The 20,866-nt window shown below is 42.0% G+C and overlaps 1 protein-coding gene across 24 annotated transcripts in view; it reads right to left on the reverse strand.

The window, feature by feature from the left end:
• Window positions 1–20,866, reverse strand: part of PHF14 (PHD finger protein 14) — a 181,113-nt gene that overhangs the window by 143,368 nt on the left and 16,879 nt on the right. For all 24 annotated transcript variants that reach the window (XM_060685664.2, XM_087892740.1, XM_034402580.3 and 21 more), the window contains exons 4-5: window positions 12,790–12,934; window positions 2,915–3,074 (exon numbers count right to left, since the gene is read on the reverse strand). In XM_060685664.2, the coding sequence (XP_060541647.1) occupies window positions 2,915–3,074; window positions 12,790–12,934 (305 nt within the window). The remainder of the gene's footprint in view (window positions 1–2,914; window positions 3,075–12,789; window positions 12,935–20,866) is intronic.

Consider the following 20,866-nt stretch of genomic DNA (forward strand, 5'->3'; position numbering starts at 1 on the left):
TAAGAAATAAACCTCCTTGGTGGAATGGAAGAAAATTCCAAGGTGAGACCGAGCCTGACAGTTTGCAGAGCCCAGGCATCGGTTGTGATAAGTTCCCATTGGGCGGCGAACCTCATGAGGCAGCCTCCGATGGGAACCTCTAACTGGGAGTCACTTGGACCTCCAGTAGGGTCTACTGCTGGCTCCTTGAAAGGGCCTCTTAAACTGGGGCTGTCTGGACCTATCTCTGAATGGGGCCCTATCCTGGGAGCAATCAGAGGAGGGGGGATATGTCCTCTGGTAGGTTGGGGCGGAGTAACCGCCCTCAGATCCACGAAAGGACTGCCTGTGATAAAAGGGGGAGTATCTCCTGTCCGTCCTCTTGTGAGGCAGTGGGAGCATCTTCCATTTATCTTTGGTCTCTACCAATATGGGGTCTAGAACCTCACCAAAGAGATTGCTGCCCTGAAAGGGAGCAGACGCCAACTTCCATTTGGATTTCATATCGGCCTGCCAATGGCGAAGCCATAGCAAGCATCTGGAGGTAACATTGGACGCCAACGCTCTGGAAGCGAATTTCGCTGCGTTGAGTGTTGCATCAGCAGAATATTCTGCTGCAGCTATCAATTTGTTGATGTCTTGATGTAATCTGACATCCCCTGGAGGAGCCCATGCTTGCATCTGGCGCAGCCAAAGGAGAGATGTTCTATTAAAGAAAGAAGCTGCTGTGGCTGATCTAATTGCCCAGGCAGCTGCTTGATGTGTCTTACAAACTGACATCTCAGCCTCTCTATCCTCGGTTTTCAGCCCTTCTGCTGATTCTGAGGGGAGAATGTTGGGAGAGGCCAGATTGGCAAAGGGGGCATCTATTGCTGGTAATTTAAGCATGTCTGTCACCTCCTGTTCTACAGTGTACATCTTTTTGTCTAATCCGCTGGGATTAGACAAGGATCCAGCCTGAGTCCACTGTTTCCGGATAATGACTACAAATAATTTGGGAGAAGGAATCACGTCTTGAGTGGTGACTGGCTCAGTGAATAAACGGGCGTGGGGATCCTGCTCAGCCGATCGATTAGATGCTCCAGCTGTAACCCCTAAGTTGGCAGTGGTCTTGGCCTTGTACAACAAGGTGTTAAACATGTTGGGATTGAACAGGCCACTGAAGGCCGGCGTGTCAGGAGATCTATCTTCATCTTCAGAAAGCTCGTGTTCTGCAAATTCTTCCTCCTCCCCAGTTAAGACAATTCACTGCCCTGATACGCTTGGGGTGAATGAGGGGCCTGGGAATAAACCCTGTCTGCCTGACCCTAGGGTATGGTGCCAGCGGAAGCGGGTGCAAGAATGCCCCTCCTAAGCAGGGCAGAATCAATGCCCTGGGCATTGGTCTGAGCAAGAATTTGGCAGAGCTCCTGAGAAAGAACAGGGTTTTGATTCTCCTCAGGGCGGAGCCCCGCCACTGTAGCGGCCGAAGGAGCTGACTTCCTAGGGTCTGAGGTGACCATTTGCTCAGAGGAGCCCTGCCTAGATAAGGGAATAATCTCCTCAGTATAATCTATCAATTCAGCAGGAGGATCTGGGGTAGGATCTGGAGACCAAGTTAATCTATCTTCAGGTGATACAGAAGAGGACAATCCTTGAGCCATAGAAGTATTAGCTTCTGAATGGTCTGTGTGGAGGACTGGGCCTGCAGAAGCTTCTGCCTGCATTTTAGCCTTGGCAAATTGTTTTTCGAAGGCTTTTTGCCTTCTCTCTGCATCCTGATAAGCCGCTGTGGAAGTAGAGGCCTTGGATCTAGTGGAAGGCCCAAACTGTGCCCCAATTGCCTTACTTTGATCAGAAGACACAGGTTTTCTAGAAACAGAAAATGAGGCTGCAGTATCTTTGGAGTGAGCAGAGCTGCGATCCACCATCTTGGAATGAAGAAATAACTCAATTACAGGAGATTCTTAACTGTAGGTAATAGAATTAAATATTTCTCTTCAGTTCAATATTAGCAAATAAGGCGCCAAACCGACACTACAGTTTGTAAGCGCAATTGCAACTGCTGTAATAATTAGGTGCGAGACTGATCAGAACAGCCCATACACAATCACAATGAATCAGCAGTAATCAAAATGGCGCGGGACAGACACTACAGTCCCCAAGCCACAAGCCAAGTTCAAACGTTAAAATAGCAAGGCGGTTTTAAATCGCTAGGGCCGATCGCCAAACTCACGTGGCTCTCTTCTCGTCGTTCTGATGAAAAGGAAGCTGAAATGGTCCTCCGGAGCCTCTGTGCAGCCGTTCGCTGCTTCCCGCCACTTCTCTGCTCAAAACGGAGCCAAAATTGAATGTAGAATAAAGCACCGCCTCTGCACTTGAATTGGCGGCAATGGCGATCAACTTGGGAGGAAAGGCTATCTCTGGAGCTAATTAGCTCTACAGAGTGGCTGGCGGTCGTCACGTGGCGCTGGGAATATCTTTAGGAGTGGTAAGAAGGATAATGAGTTAAATGGAGAGAAAGAGAAATTCTTCAGTGGCTATTTGAATTAATTTAGAAGTCCGAGCAATGGAAAGAAAAAAACCAAGTCTCTTTAGGCCGACGGAGTTGAAACATTGAAGGCTCATGGGAGAAAGAGGCGTGGCTAAGCAAATTCAACTCAGTCTCTGGCCAACCAAACTAAACATGAACCCATTGCTTGGACTCTCCAAGCAGCGCACAGAAGAATGGCAGGATATTAATGCAATGAAAATATTACTCTTTGTACTCAAATTTTAATGTATGTTTCAAAACTGAGCTTTTAAAATATGCTTCTGTTTTTGTTTCTTTCTGTTTAATGTTTGTCTTATTTGTATATTTTTTCACTTCTTTGCATATATTAAATCAACTTATTAATAAAAGCACAAAAAGCAAAGGTAATTTTCAGAGACCTATTTATATTTTATTGCAACTAACCTGCCAGCATCTGTCTCCTTGAAGATTCCATCTTGATTGGGACAAAGTTCACAGCTTGGAGAGACACCGCATTTGCAAGCATCACAAAACCATGGTTCAGTGGAATTTTCTGAAGCAGAGCTCATAATGGAATCACTTTCACCATCAACACCATAACAACCTGCAAACAAGAGAAACATACAGATATTGAAGAAAGAAAGGTATTATCAAGTGGTCAAGCTCTAAATTTAAGAAGCAGAAAAAACAAGGAACAGGAGGACATGTTTACTATGGATTCTGATTATATTGATTTTATACATAATAAAGGAGGCAATGTGTATGTGTGTGTGTGTGTGTGTGTGTGTGTGTGTGTGTGTGTGTATAATTTATTTATTTATTTTATGCAATTTATATGCCGCCCTATCTCCGAGGACTCAGGGCGGCTCACAACAGTAAAATGCATAATTCCTATTAAAATGATATAGTTAAAACCCAGTTTAAAACAGTTTAAAATTCATTAACACCCCCCACCCCATCAGTCCAGGCTATGCAACAACCAGGTCTTCAACTCGTGGTGGAACGAGCGAAGGTCAGGGGCCATCCGGAGCTCCAACGGAACTGGGTTCCAGAGGGTGGGTGTGCCCACAGAGAAAGCTCTCCCCCTGGGGGTTGCCAGCCGACACTGTGTGGCCGACGGCACCCTGAGGAAGCCCTGTCTGTGGGAAGGCACTGGGAGATTGGGGATTGTTGCTGGCTGCACGGGTTCCGACAGGCATCCCGGGCCTAGGCCATGAAGGGCTTTATAGGTGATAACCAGTACCTTGAACCTCACCCGAAGGGCAACCGGTAACCAATGCAAGCCGTGCAGGAGGGGTGTAACATGGGAGTGTTGGGACGCTCCCATCACAACCAGCGCGGCCACATTTTGCACCAGCTGAAGCCTTCGAGTGGTCTTCAAGGTCAGCCCTAGGTAGAGAGCGTTGCAGTAGTCAAGACAGGAGATGACCAGCGCATGAGTAACAGTGCGTAGGGCATCTTGGTTCAAGTAAGGGTGCAACTGTCGCACAAGGCGAACCTGGGCAAATGCCCCCCTGGTCACAGTCGTCACATGGTCTCCCAGAGACAACCGTGAATCCAGGAGGACTCCCAGGTTGCGGGCCCTATCCACAGGGGGTAACACCTCACCCCCCGATGGTCAACGATGGAACATCTCGATCGGAACAAGATGCCGGTACCCACAGCCATCGGTCTTGGCAGGGTTGAGTCGAAGCCTGTTCCTCCCCATCCAGCTCCGTATCACTTCCAGGCAATGGGACATCACGTCAAGGGCATCACTGGGCTGGTTTGGGGTACAAAAAGCTGGGTATCATCAGCATACTGATGATACTGCACCCCAAAACCACCCCAAATCTTCCCAAGCGGCTTCATATAGATGTTGAACAGGAGAGGCAAGAGAACCAACCCCTGGGGCACCCCACAAGTGAGGGGCCTCATAATCAACCTCTGCCCCCTGCCAACACCGCTTGTGTACGGCCCAAGAGATAGGAGGAGAACCACTGTAGAACGGTACCTCCCACTCCCAATCCCTCGAGCCGTCGCAGCAAGATACCATGGTCGATGGTATCAAACGCCGCCGAAAAATCCAAGAGGACCAGAACAGAGGAATGTCCCCTGTCCCGAGCCCTTATATAAAGTAAGTAATACATGTCACAACGACATAGAATTCAGATTTCTAGTGGGAAAAGTCTATATTTTATAGTTTATAAGAAAACAAACAAAAAAGGAAACATTTTTAATGTCTGCAGAAGCTCCTATACTAGTGATGGTTAACCCTTTTGCCATCGCGTGCCAGGAAGGGGGGGGGCAGGTTCGCGTGCCCATACCCATAATTCTATGCACCCCGCCCTGCACATGCGCACGCAAATCCCCTTCCCCCTGCTTCCGGCATGCGATGGCCTGTTTTTCTTTCTCACCTGGCTCTAGATCCTGGCTTTCTCACCTGGCTCTGTGCATCTGGGGAAGGCGAAAACAGCCTTTCCCACTCCCTCGGAGGCCTGAAAGGGCCCATTTCCCAACTCCCAGTTGGACAGGAAGTAACTTTTTTGATGTCCCCAGCATCCAGAGGCTGGCGACAGCAAAAAACGTCACTTCCTGTCCGGGAGTTGGGAAATGGGTCCATTCAGGCGTCTGGAGGGCCTCCGAGGGAGTGGAAATGGCTGTTTTTGCCCTCCCTAGACTCAGAGAAAGGATCTGGAGCCAGGTGAGAAAGAAAAGAGGCGTTGGACTTACCATGAACGCCATTTTTCCAGAGGCTGTGGAGTGGATCAGGAGTGGGATGATCTCTTGGTCTGGCCAGTCACTGTGTCGAATTGCTTTGGCCACGCCTCCTCGTGCCTCCGTCGCCTCCAGTTTTGTTCGATGAATCCAGATCTAAAAGACAGCCTCTGCCAATAGTTAGCAAGAAGTCGTGAAGGAAGCGCAGGCGGGGGGGCTGACCCACTCCGCAGCCCCCGGAGTAACAGTGTTCACGGTAAGTCCAATGCCTCTTCTCCCAGAAGGCTGTGGAGTGGGTCAGGAGTGGGACATACCCAAGCTTGTCAGCCCTATGGGTGGGAAGCCTGCGAACTAGGAGGCCTCGAGGCCAGGTGTACCTGTTGGAGGACCCAACTGCCGAAAGCGGCCTCCGCTGAAGCAAAGACGTCCAAACGATAGTGCTTAATAAAGGGAACAGGAGTAGTCCAGGTAGCTGCCCAGCAAATTTCCTTGAGGGAGGCCTGCGTGGCCCAAGCAGCGGTGGTAGCTTCACTGTGAGTTGAATGAGCAGTGACCCTTCTCCGAGGGGGGGGGTGGACTGTGCTTCATACGCCCGGGCAATACAAGCCCGGATCCAGCGGCCAATGGTGGCCGAGGATACTTTAGATCCCAACGAGGCAGGTTGAAATGATACGAGTAATGCCTCGGTGCGCCTTGAAGGTGCCATCCGCGAAATGTAGATTTTAATAGCTCTGCGGACATCCAGAGTGTGCCATTTGCACTCCAGTGGGTGGGTTGGTATGGAACAGATATTGGGAAAAATGACCTCCTGTTCCCGATGGAATCAGGAATTAGTTTTTGGAACAAAGGACGGAGTTGGACAGAGTTGTCCAAGCGGAGGACAACTCTGTCCATGTGAATGACACAGAGGTCAGGCCGAATGGATAGGGCCATCAGTTCTGAGATGTGGCAGGCCGACGTAATGGCCACCAAGAAGGCAATCTTCAGAGAAAGGTGCCTGAGGCTCAAAGTATGTAGAGGCTCGAATGGTGGTTCTCTGAGGGCCTTTAGAATCCGTGGCAAGTCCCAGGTGGGATACCGGTGGACTACGGAGGGACGAAGATTCCAACCCCCCCGTAAAAATCTGTGAATGGATGGATGACGAGACAGTGGAACTCCCTCCCTAGGGGACAGTACTGTGGAGAGTGCAGCAATATGGCGTTTGAGGGTGTTGAGTGCCAGTCCTTTACGGAAACCATCGTGGAGGAACTCCAGGACCTGCAGAACAGAAACTGAAAGGGGATTAATCTCACGCGCAGAGCACCAAGAGATAAATACCTTCCAGGTGATGTTGTAAAGTCTGATGGTCGACTACTTTCTGTCCGCCTGCATGATGCAAATGACATCCTCGGAGTAAAGCGCCCCCTCAGGAGGAGCCCCTCAATAGCCAGGCGGTCAGATTGAGCCACTGGGGCTCTGGGTGGTTGATCGCTCCCTGGCTGAGAGACACCCTCTCTGGAGGGATTCGCCAAGGATGTGCTATGGAGAGAGCCACTAGATCCGAGAACCAAGGCCTCCTTGGCCAATGAGGGGCAACGAGAACGACCTGATTCCTCCAGTATTATCTTGCGTATCATTCATGGGATTAATGCCAGGGGCTGGAAGGCATAAAGGAGCCCCAGTGGCCAGGGGCAACTGAGGGCATCCATGTTTTACGCTCCCGGAGATGGGTAGCGAGTGATAAAGCATGGAAGATAAGCGTTCGCAGATGAGGCGAACAGATCCACTTGTGGATGTCCGAATCGGAGGCAAATGTCTTGGAAGAGATCGGAGTGGAAACGCCACTCTGATGGTTCCACCATGGTCCGACTGAGGAAGTCCGCCTGGAGGTTGTCCTTGCCGGCGATGTGATCTGCCCGTATGGAGATGAGGTGAGCCTCCGCCCACCTTCCAAGCACGAGAGCTTTCTGCATCAATGTCTTGGAACTCATCCCTCCCTGGCGATTTACGTGGGCTTTCACCGCTGCGTTGTTGGTGAGTATTAAGATTTGTTGTCCCTGAATCGCATGTTGGAAGGACAGAAGGGCCAGGTGGATTGCACAGAGTTCCAGCAAATTGATGCTGGATTGTGACTCGCATTGTGACCAACGACCCTGAGCAACTTGCCTTCTCAAGTGTGCTCCCCATCCGTGTAGGCTGGCATCCATCGTGATTACGATTGGTGGACTGTATGTGAATACACAGCCCTTGTCCAGGGCTGGGAAGAGCCACCAATGCAGCGACCGATGAACTGACAGAGGGACCCGAACCTTGGTCCGGGAGGCAGCAGTCCTGGCACTTTGGTGTGGTAGCACAAACCATTGGAGACTGCGCGCATGGAGACAGGCCCAAGGCACGATGTTTATGCACGATGCCAGTTTTCATAACAGTGTCAATAGGGTGAGTTTGGACACTGTCGGTTCCAGTAGGATTGAGCGGATGAGAAGTCTGAGATTGTCTTTTCTCTCTTGAGAGAGGAACACCTGTCCAGCCTTGGTGTCGATTATCACCCCGAGATGTGTCAAACGGGTTTGGGGTTCTAGTTGACTCTTGGCTAGGTTGACTACGAACCCATGTTCTTGTAGGACTTGCAAGGTCAGTTGAAGATCGGCCTGAACTAAGATATCGTCCAGGTAGGCTTGAAGCTGTACTGGGACGGACCGTAGATGTGCCACTAGGGCCGCTAGAACCTTTGTAAAACTGCGCGGGGCCGATGTCAGGCCGAATGGGAGGGCGCGATATTGAAGGTGCCGCCCTGCATAGCTGAATCTGAGGTAATGCCAGTGGGCCGGCAAGATAGGGATGTGTAAATAGGCCTCGGAGAGGTCGATAGAGGCTAGAAAGTCTCCAGGCCTGATCCCCTCCAGAATGGACTTCAGAGTGTTCATTTTGAACCTCCTGTAGACAAGATGGGTATTCAATGATTTTAAGTTGAGTATCGCTCTCCAGCCCCCAGAGCGTTTCGGTACCACAAAAAGGATTGAGTAAAATTCCTGTCTCCATTGGTCTGGAGGAACCTCCTCCACCGCTTTGATGTCTAATAGATGTTGTATGGCAAGCTCCATGAGTGTGCGCTTGCGATGTGAACTGGAGACAGGGCATGGCACGAAGTGGTTCGGGGAGCTGGAAAGGAATTCCAATGGAAGTCTGAATTCAATGGTGTGAAGAGCCCATTGGTCCGTTGTAATACGGGCCCACCTGTCTACAAAGAGGCTCAACCTGAGAAGGGAGTCATTTCTGATGATGGAACTGATGGCCGCCAGTTCCACGAAAGGACCGCTTGGAAGGGCCGTATGACTTAGGCTTGTCCCGAAAGGAACCCCTGTCCTGCTGGTGAAAGGATCCCTGAGAATAAGGATGTTGGCTAGTGCTCTCCTGAGGGGAAAAACGGGAAGGCTGCCTATGGTAGTAGGGAGTTGCCCGGTGATCTGCCCTCTTAGTGGCAGAAGGTAAAACTTTCTTCCTATCTTTGTCCTCGACCAATAAAGGTTCGAGAGAGTCACCAAATAATTTAGAGCCCGTGTATGGGGCAGAAGCAAGACGCCATTTGGCTTTTAAATCGGCTGGCCATTGGCGCAGCCACAATAAGCATCGCGAGGTGACTGATGATGCCATCGCCCGAGAGGTGTACTTAGCTGCGTTGAGCGTGGCATCAGAGACAAATTGGGTGGCTGCAATTATTTTGTTGAGGTCCTGGTGAACCCAGACCTCCTGGGCAGGTAAGCGAGACTGTAGCTGTTGTAGACATAAGAGTAATGAACGGATGAAAAAAGAGGCCGAAGTAGCAGCTTGAATCGCCCATGCTGATGCCTGGTGCATTTTCTTGAAAGACAGGTCAAATTTCCTGTCCTCAGGCTTCAGGCCATCAGAGGTGTCTGAGATAGGGGGAAGGGGAAGAAAGAGCAACCACTGGGCCATCCACTGAAGGAACCTGCAGAATGGTAGCAAGTGTGGGTTCCATATTATAATTATGACGGTCAGTACCACTGGGAGTTGGAAGAGCCGCTGGGTTGGACCATTGTTTGCAGACCACGTCAGTAAATAATTTGGATGCTGGAAAGAAAAGCTGCTTGGCAACTGGTTCCGAGAAGATACCATGTCCGGTTGAAGTTGAGGCAGAAGTAGTAGTAGCAGGATCTACAAGGCCTGAGGTGACCTTCGCCTTGTGCAAAAGCGACTTGAACAATCCTTGAGGGAAGAGGCCCATGAAGGCCGGGACGTCCGGAGGTGCACCTTCGTCATCTGAGAGTTCAGTGTCTTTAAGTGGCTCGTCCTCCAGGCCGAGATCAGTACTGCACCTGGAACTTGGAGACCTGTCAGGGGAGCTGGTGAGGCTGGCTGAAGGAGAGACTCGGGTGCGACGAGAATGAAGGCTTTCCAAGACCACGGATGATGACCGGTGTTCCTGGATGCTTGTTGCAATGCATGGGAGATGGCCTTGGCAATTAAGTGTTGAACTGCCTCAGGTAGATCCTGTAAATTCAAGTGGTTAGAACTCTGTGGAGGTGAAGGGTCTTGCGGGTTAATTGTACAAGCAAAGGGGTCCCCTATTTGTTGATCTTTGGAAGGTGAAGAATTTGCACATTCCGGAGGCGGCGAAGCACCGGGAGCGCTAGTGCCAATCAGCTGTAGAGCGGTGGCAGCAGCGGTGGTGGCGCGGCGGCAGCATTTTCAGCCTTAGACTGAAGTAGCCAGCTCGCACAGCGCAGAAGAGAGTGAAAAGTAGAATTGTAGAGTAGAGTAGAAATGAGGAGAATTAACCCTGATCAAAGTCAGGAGTGGAGAACTCAGTAAAACCGTCTGGTCAGATCACTGAGTCGAATAAAACTGGAGGCGATGGAGGCACGAGGAGGCGTGGCCAAAGCAATTCGACTCAGTGACTGGCCAGACCAAGAGATCATCCCACTCCTGACCCACTCCTGACCCACTCCGCAGCCTTCTGGGAGAACAGGCCTTCCCCACCCCACCCCAGGCCCTCTGGAGGCAGGAAATAGCCTGTTTCCCTACTTCTTGTGGGCCCAGAAGGTCCGAAAATCAGCTGGCCGGTGCATGCATGTACTCCAGAGCTGAGCTGGCATGCCCACTGATATGGTTACAGGTTCCCATCACGGCCCTATACCCTTTTAAGTTTTCTAATTATGCTGATTCCAAGGAAAAGAAAACACTCAGGTTGACTTGTATATTTGATTGTATTGTATAATTACCTATCAACAGAAAAAAAACCCAGGATAAACAATATTTTAAAACAAGGAGTATTTCAAGCCATTATAAGAATGGTTAAGTAGCATATTAAGCACCGCTTAATAACAATGTAGCAGTAAATAGCGAGAAGAAAGAAGAAAAAGGAAAAGAAGTTTTATAATAATAGGAACGAGGATGATTTTTGAATAATGCTTGCAAAATAAATTAATATTCAGGGTATTTTACAGTATGTAAATAACAATATTACAGTAAACAAAGTGTAAATATATACATATACATATAAAGGTAAAGATTCCCCTCACACATATGTGCTAGTCGTTCCCGACGCTAGGGGGCAGTGCTCATCTACGTTTCAAAGCCGAAGAGCCAGCGCTGTCTGTGGTTATGTGGCCGGGATGACTAAATGGCAAAGGTGCATGGAAGGCTGTTACCTTCCCACCAAAGGTGGTCCCTATTTTTCTACTTGCATCTTTTACGTGCTTTCGAACTGCTAGTTTGGCAGAAGCTGGGACAAATAATGGGAGCTCACTATATATATAAAAAATGAATCAGTTACATCTCTAAGACAAGATGCAACAAGTACCGGGTAGGAAAATGGATGCAGGTGGAGATGCTCTGTTCCAGTGACACAATTTACCTTGGTGGATTTTTGTTTAAAGACAGCCATAAAAACATTTATGGAATTTCACTTTTAAAAATGGAATTTTACAAAAGAACATTTATAAAAAAGCACTTTAAAATAATTTCATTTCTTCTCTAGGACTGAGCAATACTTTCTAAAAGCCCTATTAATATATTGTTAGCCAAACAGTATTTTTTTCACATTGAGATCTAATAAGAAAAAAGCTCTATTATGAAAAAAACAAGAATCTATATATTGCAGAAACTATTCCCAGCCTATTATATGAAGAGGCTTTTAATATAAGACATGCTTTCCATCTTCTGTGCTTATTTTTCTATTATTAATAATTTAATTTATAACTGTTGGAGTAAACTATAAATGATATTGGAGAATAAACCAGCATCAGAAATCAGTACTATTAGGCATTGCCCCAGGTCTACTGCTAACTCCAAAAGTTAGGAATTATTATGTAGCTGGGGCTATGAAAGGATGGAATGTTGGGCTAATTATGTTTTGCATAAAGGAGAAACCAGGATTTTTAGACTATAACTTAGTTGCCACTTTCTTATCATGCCTATTTATGGTCCTAAAGAAATATCTCCTAATCTATTTAAATGAATCTTATTTCAAGTGTAGTTTATGATTTCATATTATCAAAATAATATATTTGAAATTGGATTAAATAGTTAAATCTTAGTTTCAACTATATTCAATGCAATTAAATATGTATACAACAGGAGTATTGTGTTTCTTCTCAACGAATCATTCTGATGGAATTTCATGGCATTTTATGGTATCTTTTCATTAATTTCAGTAAGAATACATAACTGCAAAGCAGAGTTCCTCAACTGAAACACTAGTATACCTAGTAGTAACATTTAATACTTATTTAATAACATTTAACCTCAACAAAACTTGTTTTTCTGAAACAAAGGTTCCTGATTAATTTTTTTTATTTCTATTCAAAACTCAAAAAGTTGGGGTGAAAAGAAGCATACAGAATACAAGTATAGTTATTTATCAACAGTAACTGGGACTGGCAATGCTATCACTAAGCAACATGGTTGTAACATGAAATGACTGCACCAACTTACGTTGGCATTAGCACCAGTTCCAGTTGCTGTTGTTAAGTGAATCTTACATAGTCATTAAACGCAACATTACATCATCACCATTTGTGACCTCTTCATTGATTTTGTTTGTTGGAAGGCAGAATTGCAGGTTACAAATGGAGATCACATGATCATTGGACACTGTGATCATAATTGTGAACTGGTTGCCAAATGCCAGAATTGTAATCTTATGACTGTGGGGATACTGTGAAGGCTGTAATCACAAGAAGCAGCCACGAAACATTGTATTCAGTCCTTCTGAAACTTCAAATGATTGCTGAATAAGTTGGTATTAAGCTAGAACAACCTGTATTACACACCAATCAATATGACCAATAATCAGTTGGAAATGCATGAATTTCTGATTAGTCCATTTCTGTATATAAAGAAGCTGGAAACAATCAATTAAAGAAACACTTATCATCTGGATTAAAACAAACCACTTCTTTTCAAACCTCAAGATATTAGCCCTATATCATAAACTTTAGCAATATTATTTTAATACACTATTCATAAGGATATACATACCCATGAGTTCTGTTAATTACATTATTAGACAATTATAAAATCCATTTATTTAACCGACTCATAAATAAATTCGCTCAATACTATTAAAAGAATAGTAATGCTTCATTACTCACAGTAAATTGAAGACATGATAGAATTACCTTCATGTACTGTTATTCCACAATTGTCACACTGAATTATTTCATCAGCGTCTTCACTATTATCTCCAAGGCAAACGCAACAAATCATAATATGGTCCATTTTCTGGGAGCTCCAATTTTGAGATTTTTCAAGAATAAGAGAGTCCTATCAATAAAAAATGTAAATACTTTAGTTACATTAGAAAAGGTATTAAGGGGACTCATACTTAACTTGTGTTTGCATTTAATTTATCTTTATAATCATATTATAGTTGACCAATTTTATTGTTCAATCCTTTTATTTCACTGTTGTGTAATGTTATATGGGAATGATATATCAATTTCAATTACTTTGGTCCTAAATAACCCTTACCTTTGTAATTTTCGTGCTCACCCTTCTCCATTAGACTAAGAGAAGATAGAAAAATTAATAGGCTTGACAATATATTCTGTGCTGATTGTCCATTTTAAGACATAGAGCGATTGGGTAAGCAGAGACTTTTGCAGATACCCTAAAAGTAATAAAAGTAATAAAGACAGCCAGTTTCCAGGAACTGAACAAACTGGATGAATAAAAAGGGAGAGCTAGCAATTTGGTAACAGAATTTAAAGGGCACTTCCTAATAAATGTACTTGTTAAAGTTAACATGCACTCAACTAATTTAACAGTTTGAGAATGGAATAAAAATCTTTTTCACAGTGGCTTAAGAAATAGAAAATAAATATGCATGGCTCTATAGTTGTGGACTACAATGCTTTCAATGCTTTGTGTTCTGAACTTAAATTACCTGGTATTTTTCTGTAACAATGGCAAGTTTATGGAGGTATTTGCAAAAAATTTTTTTTTAAAAAAATAGAGTAGTAACTGTCCACACTTCATTTCATAAGAAAGGATGAAAATGTCTTAGCTCAAATAAATGGGATACTGCAAAATTGCTGAGAAATGAAATGATTCTCCCTAAGAAAGAATATTAAAATGAAACAAACCCAACAAACAAGAGTGACAATTACAAACAAGACCTAAAGACCATATTCTGTGCCACTGGAATTCAGTGGAATTTGAAACCCTCAGAGAAAAAAAAGAGCCTCAGCCTTCATGGAAAGAAAAGAGGCATTGCTGAACAGAAGACACAAAGTTGTTTCCTAAAGGCAGAAACGCCCCTGCAAGAGGACTTAGAAAATAATGTTACTAGCTGACTCATTATTATAAACAGAAATAAAGGTATGATAATCAAAATGATTGATTAAATGTATTAAATTCTAAGACTTATCATGCCACTGACAATTATCCCTTTTTGTTAGTCCATATAACTTAGTGTCTCAGATGGTACTTTTCATCTGTTATTACTATGATAGAAGAGCAGGAAGAACAAGACTAGTACTATAGAGATGCTCTCTTGCAAATGATATAGACAAGTGAGATCTGTGAGATTTCTGAGATTTGGAGTGAGATTATATATTATTAAAGGGCACAAGATGCGTTGCAATTCACAAGATTGTAAAATGTGGTCACTGAAGCATAGAGTGTTTGATCAGAAGAGCTTTAAACTGAAACGTATGTATGTGTCTTATTATTTATTTGGGAAATCCCAGGAAAGTGGACATCATCCATATCTTTGAGGGATGCTATTCCAGAGGGCAAGGGCCATGACAAAGAAGGCATGCTGCCTCCATCCCAAAAGATGACAAAAATGAAAACCACGAAGTAAATTCCTTTTACATAGATACCTACATTCAATCTTCAGCACTACAGGATAAGATGGAAATATTACTGTAAATGAATCTAAGTAACTTGACTTGATTAACAAATCAATAAATAATATTGGCTTAAAAGATGCATGTTCTGTATTACCTATATCGTTTTCCCCAAAATAAGACATCCCCTGCTAATAAGCACATTCGGGCTTTTGAGCACATGGCAATAAGGCCAAGCACTTACTTCAGGGTTCAAAAAAATATAAGACAGGGTCTTATTTTCTGGGAAACACAGTACACCCCAATGACAGCAAAGACAAACTTCAGTTCTTAGTACAGAAAGACAAATATGATTTCCTAGATATAATCAGAATTTGGTTGGATACAGAAATTGAAAATAGGAGCAAAAGAAAGAGAGAAAGAATGTTAGTGCATGTTGAAAATAGTAATAACAAAACTAAACAAATAAATTTGGCAATGCTGTAAGTGGCTTTTCAGTTAAAATAAGTAGGGAAAAATAAAAACAATGTTTTTATTGGTTTATTACTATTTCTTCTCCATGTGGAGCTGTTTTCTAAAAATAAAGAACAGAACTTAAATATAGCCATGACAGTGAATATAACTAACTTGACATAATACCTTCATGTTTCCAAGAAACATTCTTGCTGACAACATTCTCTCTTAGAGCTAGAGGAAGGAACAAGAAATTAAGCAAATTTTGACTTTATACCAACCAATGGAAAATATTTAGTTAGAACATTAGAGAAAGTGACAATAAAGTCCTCAAATATTTTATTTTAATAAAATTAATGCTGAATGAGGTTTAAATGCATTAGGAAATCTGTATTTTAAATAAATTCCGCAGCCTACTGGGAGAAAGATTCAATGTAAGAGCAAGGTTTTATTTTTAAAAAGTACAACTACAAGCAATTTCAATGAAGACAAAAAAATAAAAGACAAAAGAATCCAAAGTCATTGCACTAAAAACTTAGTGAAGATCTGACAACAAAATAAAGGCCATGTAAAGGACCTGGAAAACAAAAGAGATAATAAATAAAAATAAATGTACAAATATCCCAGAACAGAAGAAATGTCAGGAAGACTAAGGTCAAAAATGAGATGAGATTACAAAGAATGTTCACAACATTTAAGTCCCCCCCACCCCAAACATTTCAAAATAAAAAGAATGTAGACAGTGAGATGCTAACAGGAAACACTGAAAAAATACAGCTCCTTAATTCTTGTTTTGACGCATTCTGAAAAGACCATATGTGTTCCACCATACGTGTTCTGTGAGAAACAGACTTAAGGGCCTAGGTTGAAGGTTGAAACTGACAGAAATAAGATTAAAGAACAGCTATTTACTCTACAGCCAGATATGCTGTATCAAAAGTACTGATTAAGAACTAAAGTACTGCCTAAATCTTTATGTATTATCTTTTAGATATTTTGAGAAATAAATCCTTGAAAACCATTTTAAGTGCTTGAAGTCAGGAAATAGTACCCTCAGCTTTAAAAGGGAACTAGAGAGATACAAGAAGATTACTTGCAAGGGATCTAGAGCATGTCATTTCAAGTAGAAAGCAGCTTCTGAAAATAAAAACAATATGACAATGGCATTAATTACATAAAATAGTGATGGTTGACTTTAGCTATAACAAATGAATAGTCATTTGTTGGGGGATGCTTGAGTTTGGAGCATATTGAGCATAGATTGAACTGAATGTCTCTTTCAACTCTATTAACTTCATTCTTATACTATATTTTCCTCCCACTATTTGTCATATATTCAACAGAGAACCAATAGATCTACAACAAATAATTCAGCTATCTTTTTAGTTGGGTACAGAGTTGGATATCAAATTACTTTTTGTCACATTTTTTCTCTGCTTTTTTGCCAGGTTTTTTTTTTCTTTTCATTATCCTTCCTTCCTTCCTTCCTTCCTTCCTTCCTTCCTTCCTTCCTTCCTTCCTTCCTTCCTTTTTTCTGAAGTTTCATGTAAGCAGAGCTAGTCATACAGCTATCTCTGAGCCGATATTATTCCAATGCATTTTAATACCATGGGCAAAGCAAAGAATGTACTTTTGTGGAAAGTATTAAAGTATGGAACTATGGAAAGTATTAAGGTATTAAAACAGTTGTTAAAATTTAGAAGCATACAGAGTAACACAGTGCTAAAGGTTAAATATTTTACAGCATTAAACTGATTTCAAGCAGTGTAGGCAGGATTCCAAGAACCACAGAAAAAGATCTCTAACCTAAAGGAATCTTTAGATTTTACTTTCTGTATTTTTCCCCAAATGGCAACCATATAGTAGACTACATTTAAAATTTAGGACATTGTGAAATTTGCAATATCATAGAAAAACCAAAGTTAGTCCCAACAAGACTTGCAAATATGTATCCCAATCTAAACCCTAACTACTGGAAATGTAAAAAAGCACAAAGTACCTTTTTTCATGTATGGTGGCTTTGCCCAGAAATAAAAAAAATACTGGATTAAAATACAAAAATAGTTACTGTATTTTCCAGCGTATAAGACGACTTTTTAACACATGAAAATCTTCTCAAAAGTCGGGGGTTGTCTTATACGTCAGGTGTCGTTCTCCTGTAACCAAGCAGACCAGCCCGAAAGGCTTTGACGAGCCTTAAATGGCTCTGGCGATCCAAGCTCTGACGATCCCAGCTTTGCCTGCTAATCAGGCAATGCAGCTGGGATTGCCAAAGCCACGATCCCAGCTTTGCCTGCTAATCAGGCAACGCAGCTGGGATCGCCAGAGCCACGATCCCAGCTTTGCCTGCTAATCAGGAAACGCAGCTGAGAGCCACATAAAAGTTTTGTAAAAAAAGTTTTCCCCCTCCAGCTTGCTTACCTTAGCTGCTAGTCGCAACGCCTGCCTTGCTTCGCTTGCCTGAATCCATTCCATCAGCAAGCCTCTCCCTGCCTGCAATCAAGCAGGCAGGGAGTTGTGGACTTCAACTCCCAGAATTCCTCAGCCAGCAAAACAAAGCTGGCTGAGGAATTCTGGGAGTTGCAGTCTACAAGTCTTAAAGTTGCTAAGGTTGGAGACCCCTGTTCTATTGGGTAAGTTTTTTCCCCTTTGGGAGCTTTAAAAAAAATAGTTAATTGGGTTTTTTTTTTAGTTGTTCTTTTTTAGACCTAGCCATTTAAAGTTTAGGAAGTTTTAAATTTAGTTTTCATATAAAAATAAAATAAAATAAAATAATATTTGTGCAGCTTTCTGAGATTTAGTGTGTTTCTGTAGTGTTTCATCTAACTACACAAACACAAAAAATCTCACAAAGCTGTATGTGGAATTTTGTGTGTGTAAAGTGTGAAAGTTGCTTTTTTTTTTGGCTTTTTGTGGCTGTGTGAGGTTCCTGCTTGTTGCCATTTTGGGTCTAGCATAGCTGCTTTTACACTGTGGGTGAGCCAGTTGTGTTGTGTGTGTGTAAAATGTGAAAGTTGTTTTTTGGGGCTTTTTGTGGCTGTGTGAGGTTCCTACTTGTTGCAGGGGCCATTTTGAGTCTAGCACAGCTGCTTTTACATTGTGGGTGAGCCAGTTGTGTTGTGTGTGTGTAAAGTGTGAAAGTTGTTTTTTGGGGCTTTTTGTGGCTGTGTGAGGTTCCTGCTTGTTGCAGGGGCCATTTTGGGTCTAGCACAGCTGCTTTTACATTGTGGGTGAGCCAGTTGTGTTGTGTTGTGTGTGTGTAAAGTGTGAAAGTTGTTTTTTTGGGCTTTTTGTGGCTGTGTGAGGTTCCTGCTTGTTGTAGTGGCCATTTTGGGTCTAGTACAGCTGCTTTTACATTATGGGTGAGCCAGTTGATGTTTTTTAATTTTTATTTGGTGTGCGTGAGTATAGCCCAAACCCTATATTTTAACAGGAAAAGTCGGGGGTCGTCTTATACGCCGGAAAATATGGTAAAAGAAATTACAAATTGGTATGGACATATTTTTGTTATAGACGTATTTGTATTAGTATTTTAATATTTTAAATTTTAATAAAAGTTTTTTGAAAATTAAAAAAAGAAAAGCCAAGCTTCCAAAGAAAAAAGACATAAAATTCTCTAATTACAGACAAGTTTTAAGAATACTTAACTACTTTTTAAATTCCAATTAATAAATCATACAGTGACATAAACTTACCTAAAAGTAAATTCTCATTAATCATAACTAACTTGATATTAAGGTATCAATTATATTGATAATTGGTTGTTGTGAACTCAGGTTCTGCCACAATATTATTTCTATCTTTAAAGTATCCACAGTTTTTCTATGATTGTTCTTTATTTTCCAATTCACAGCAATTCTAAAATTTGTACTAGTAACATTCTTCTCTAATATTCAGTAATATCTTCCTAGGCTGATCGACTTTCTCACTAATATCAATAAAAGATCATTGTCATAGTTGTGTCATATTCAGCTGGCCAATATCATTGTCACCACCTGCAAACAACGAATAAAATCCCAGGGCACAGGGCAAATATACCTTATTTTTCAGACTATAAGATGCTCCGGAATATAAAACACACCTAGCTTTTGGGAAGGAAAACAAGACAATAAATATCTCCTTCTGCCTCTGCCTCCCAGCAATTTGCCTCATTGCAGCAAACAACAAACAGCATAATCAGCTTCAGCACAGCCTGATTTAGCACGAGCAGCTGATTGGCGGTTGGATCTGCCTTCTGGAATTGCTGGGAGGCAGAAGCCAAAGGGTGGTGGCCGGTGGGTGACCGGGGCTTTGGCAACATTCGCTCTGTAAGACACACAGACATTTCCACCCACTTTTTTGGGGGGGGGAGTGCGTCTTATACACTGAAAAATACAGTAATTTTAAAACTGTAAGAAGCCCAGTTTTTACATTTGAAACACATGGTTCCTAGAAAATTTTAAGCAACTTAAGTCACTCTACAGATACATTTACTCCAAGAAAACCGTACAATATCAGTGAAGCTTACTCCTAAATAATATATGATCATTTAAGCCATAGTTAACTTCTTACTAAATTATTTAGTAATTATCCATTACTAAATCACCAATAATCCATTATAGAATCACCAAAAAACCATTTCATATTCTACAATTGCCAAATGAAAGTATTAAGAATTTGTATTGATTTTTTATTTTACAAATTTTTGAGAGCATATAATTTAATTATATCAGGGATAATTATTCTTCTATGATATACTGACATTTCTTACTTTCAAAGTAAGGGAATAGATTTATCTAGAAACTAAAAACAAAAGTTAGACTACTTCTAATTATATACTCCTTAAAATCTTTATCAACTCTTAAATTGCAAAGTTAACTAAAATCAAAAATACACCCAAAGTATCAGATCATAACAATAAAAAAATGAGATTTGCAGAAATATAATCGTGCAATTATATTTTTGACTAATCAAAAAATGTAATGGCAGAAGAAATGAAGAGACCCAATAATTGAGTGAAGGGAAACGAATACAGGCCAGAAATATCTCTGTTTTTGAGTAAGTCATTTGTTAGGTCATATTAATATCAGGACTCAATCAAGATTTCAACACTACAGGAAATGGGCACAAGTATTCCACTACTACTGAAGCTCCCTCAAATCCAAATGAATATAATGGCTGAAAAGGCTAGGACCTAAACAGAAGTACTTTCAAACTGCTATTAATCAGATCTATTTCAATCCAAATCAACTGTAATATTTGGGATTGGAATTATTAAGGATTTTCATATGAAAGCCTTTAGATTACTGATTCTATTATTTTGAAGCATGAAGACATCAAAGTCAGCTTTATGTGTATGAATCCTTAAGCATCTTAGATAAGATGTGGTTCTAGATTTTACAAATACTTTGCTTTCTATGGAAAAACTTAATATTAATCACAGAGACCCAGTAGATTTCAGTGGGTTAACTACTTATTTTGGAAACAAAATATCCACTTTTGATAATTACAGTTTTATAACTTTGTATTCAAGTGTGATGAGCCACATATATTTTAATTAAACTCTCCTTTTAGGCATCTCAGCTGTTCACTTATATTTCATGATTGGAATTAGGGGCTATGGATAAAATGTTATCAAAGCATTTCTTGCTATGCTTCTTTTTTCTCCCTGAAGGAAAAAGTAGCTGAATATACTAGAGAGAAGTCCTTAGGATCTGTTATTATTTCAAAAGCCTATATTAACCTTACAGGTTTCCAATAAATAATGTCCTCAAAGCAAACAATTAACTGATAATTTGCTTTGAAATGATTCTGCTAAGATCCTGGGAAAGCCATTCCCAAAACATCACTGAAATTTTTCAGCTTAGACTTTGGACATTCCGCCAAATTAAGATTCTAATGGTTAAATGTTCTTTTCTGAGATTCAGAATTAAAGTTAAGAAATTCAATGCACTGTGCTATAGAAAGTGAT

The sequence above is a fragment of the Pantherophis guttatus genome, chromosome 4 (assembly GCF_059756535.1).
Source record: "Pantherophis guttatus breed Tessera chromosome 4, ASM5975653v1, whole genome shotgun sequence".
NCBI classification, from domain to species: Eukaryota; Metazoa; Chordata; class Lepidosauria; order Squamata; family Colubridae; genus Pantherophis; species Pantherophis guttatus.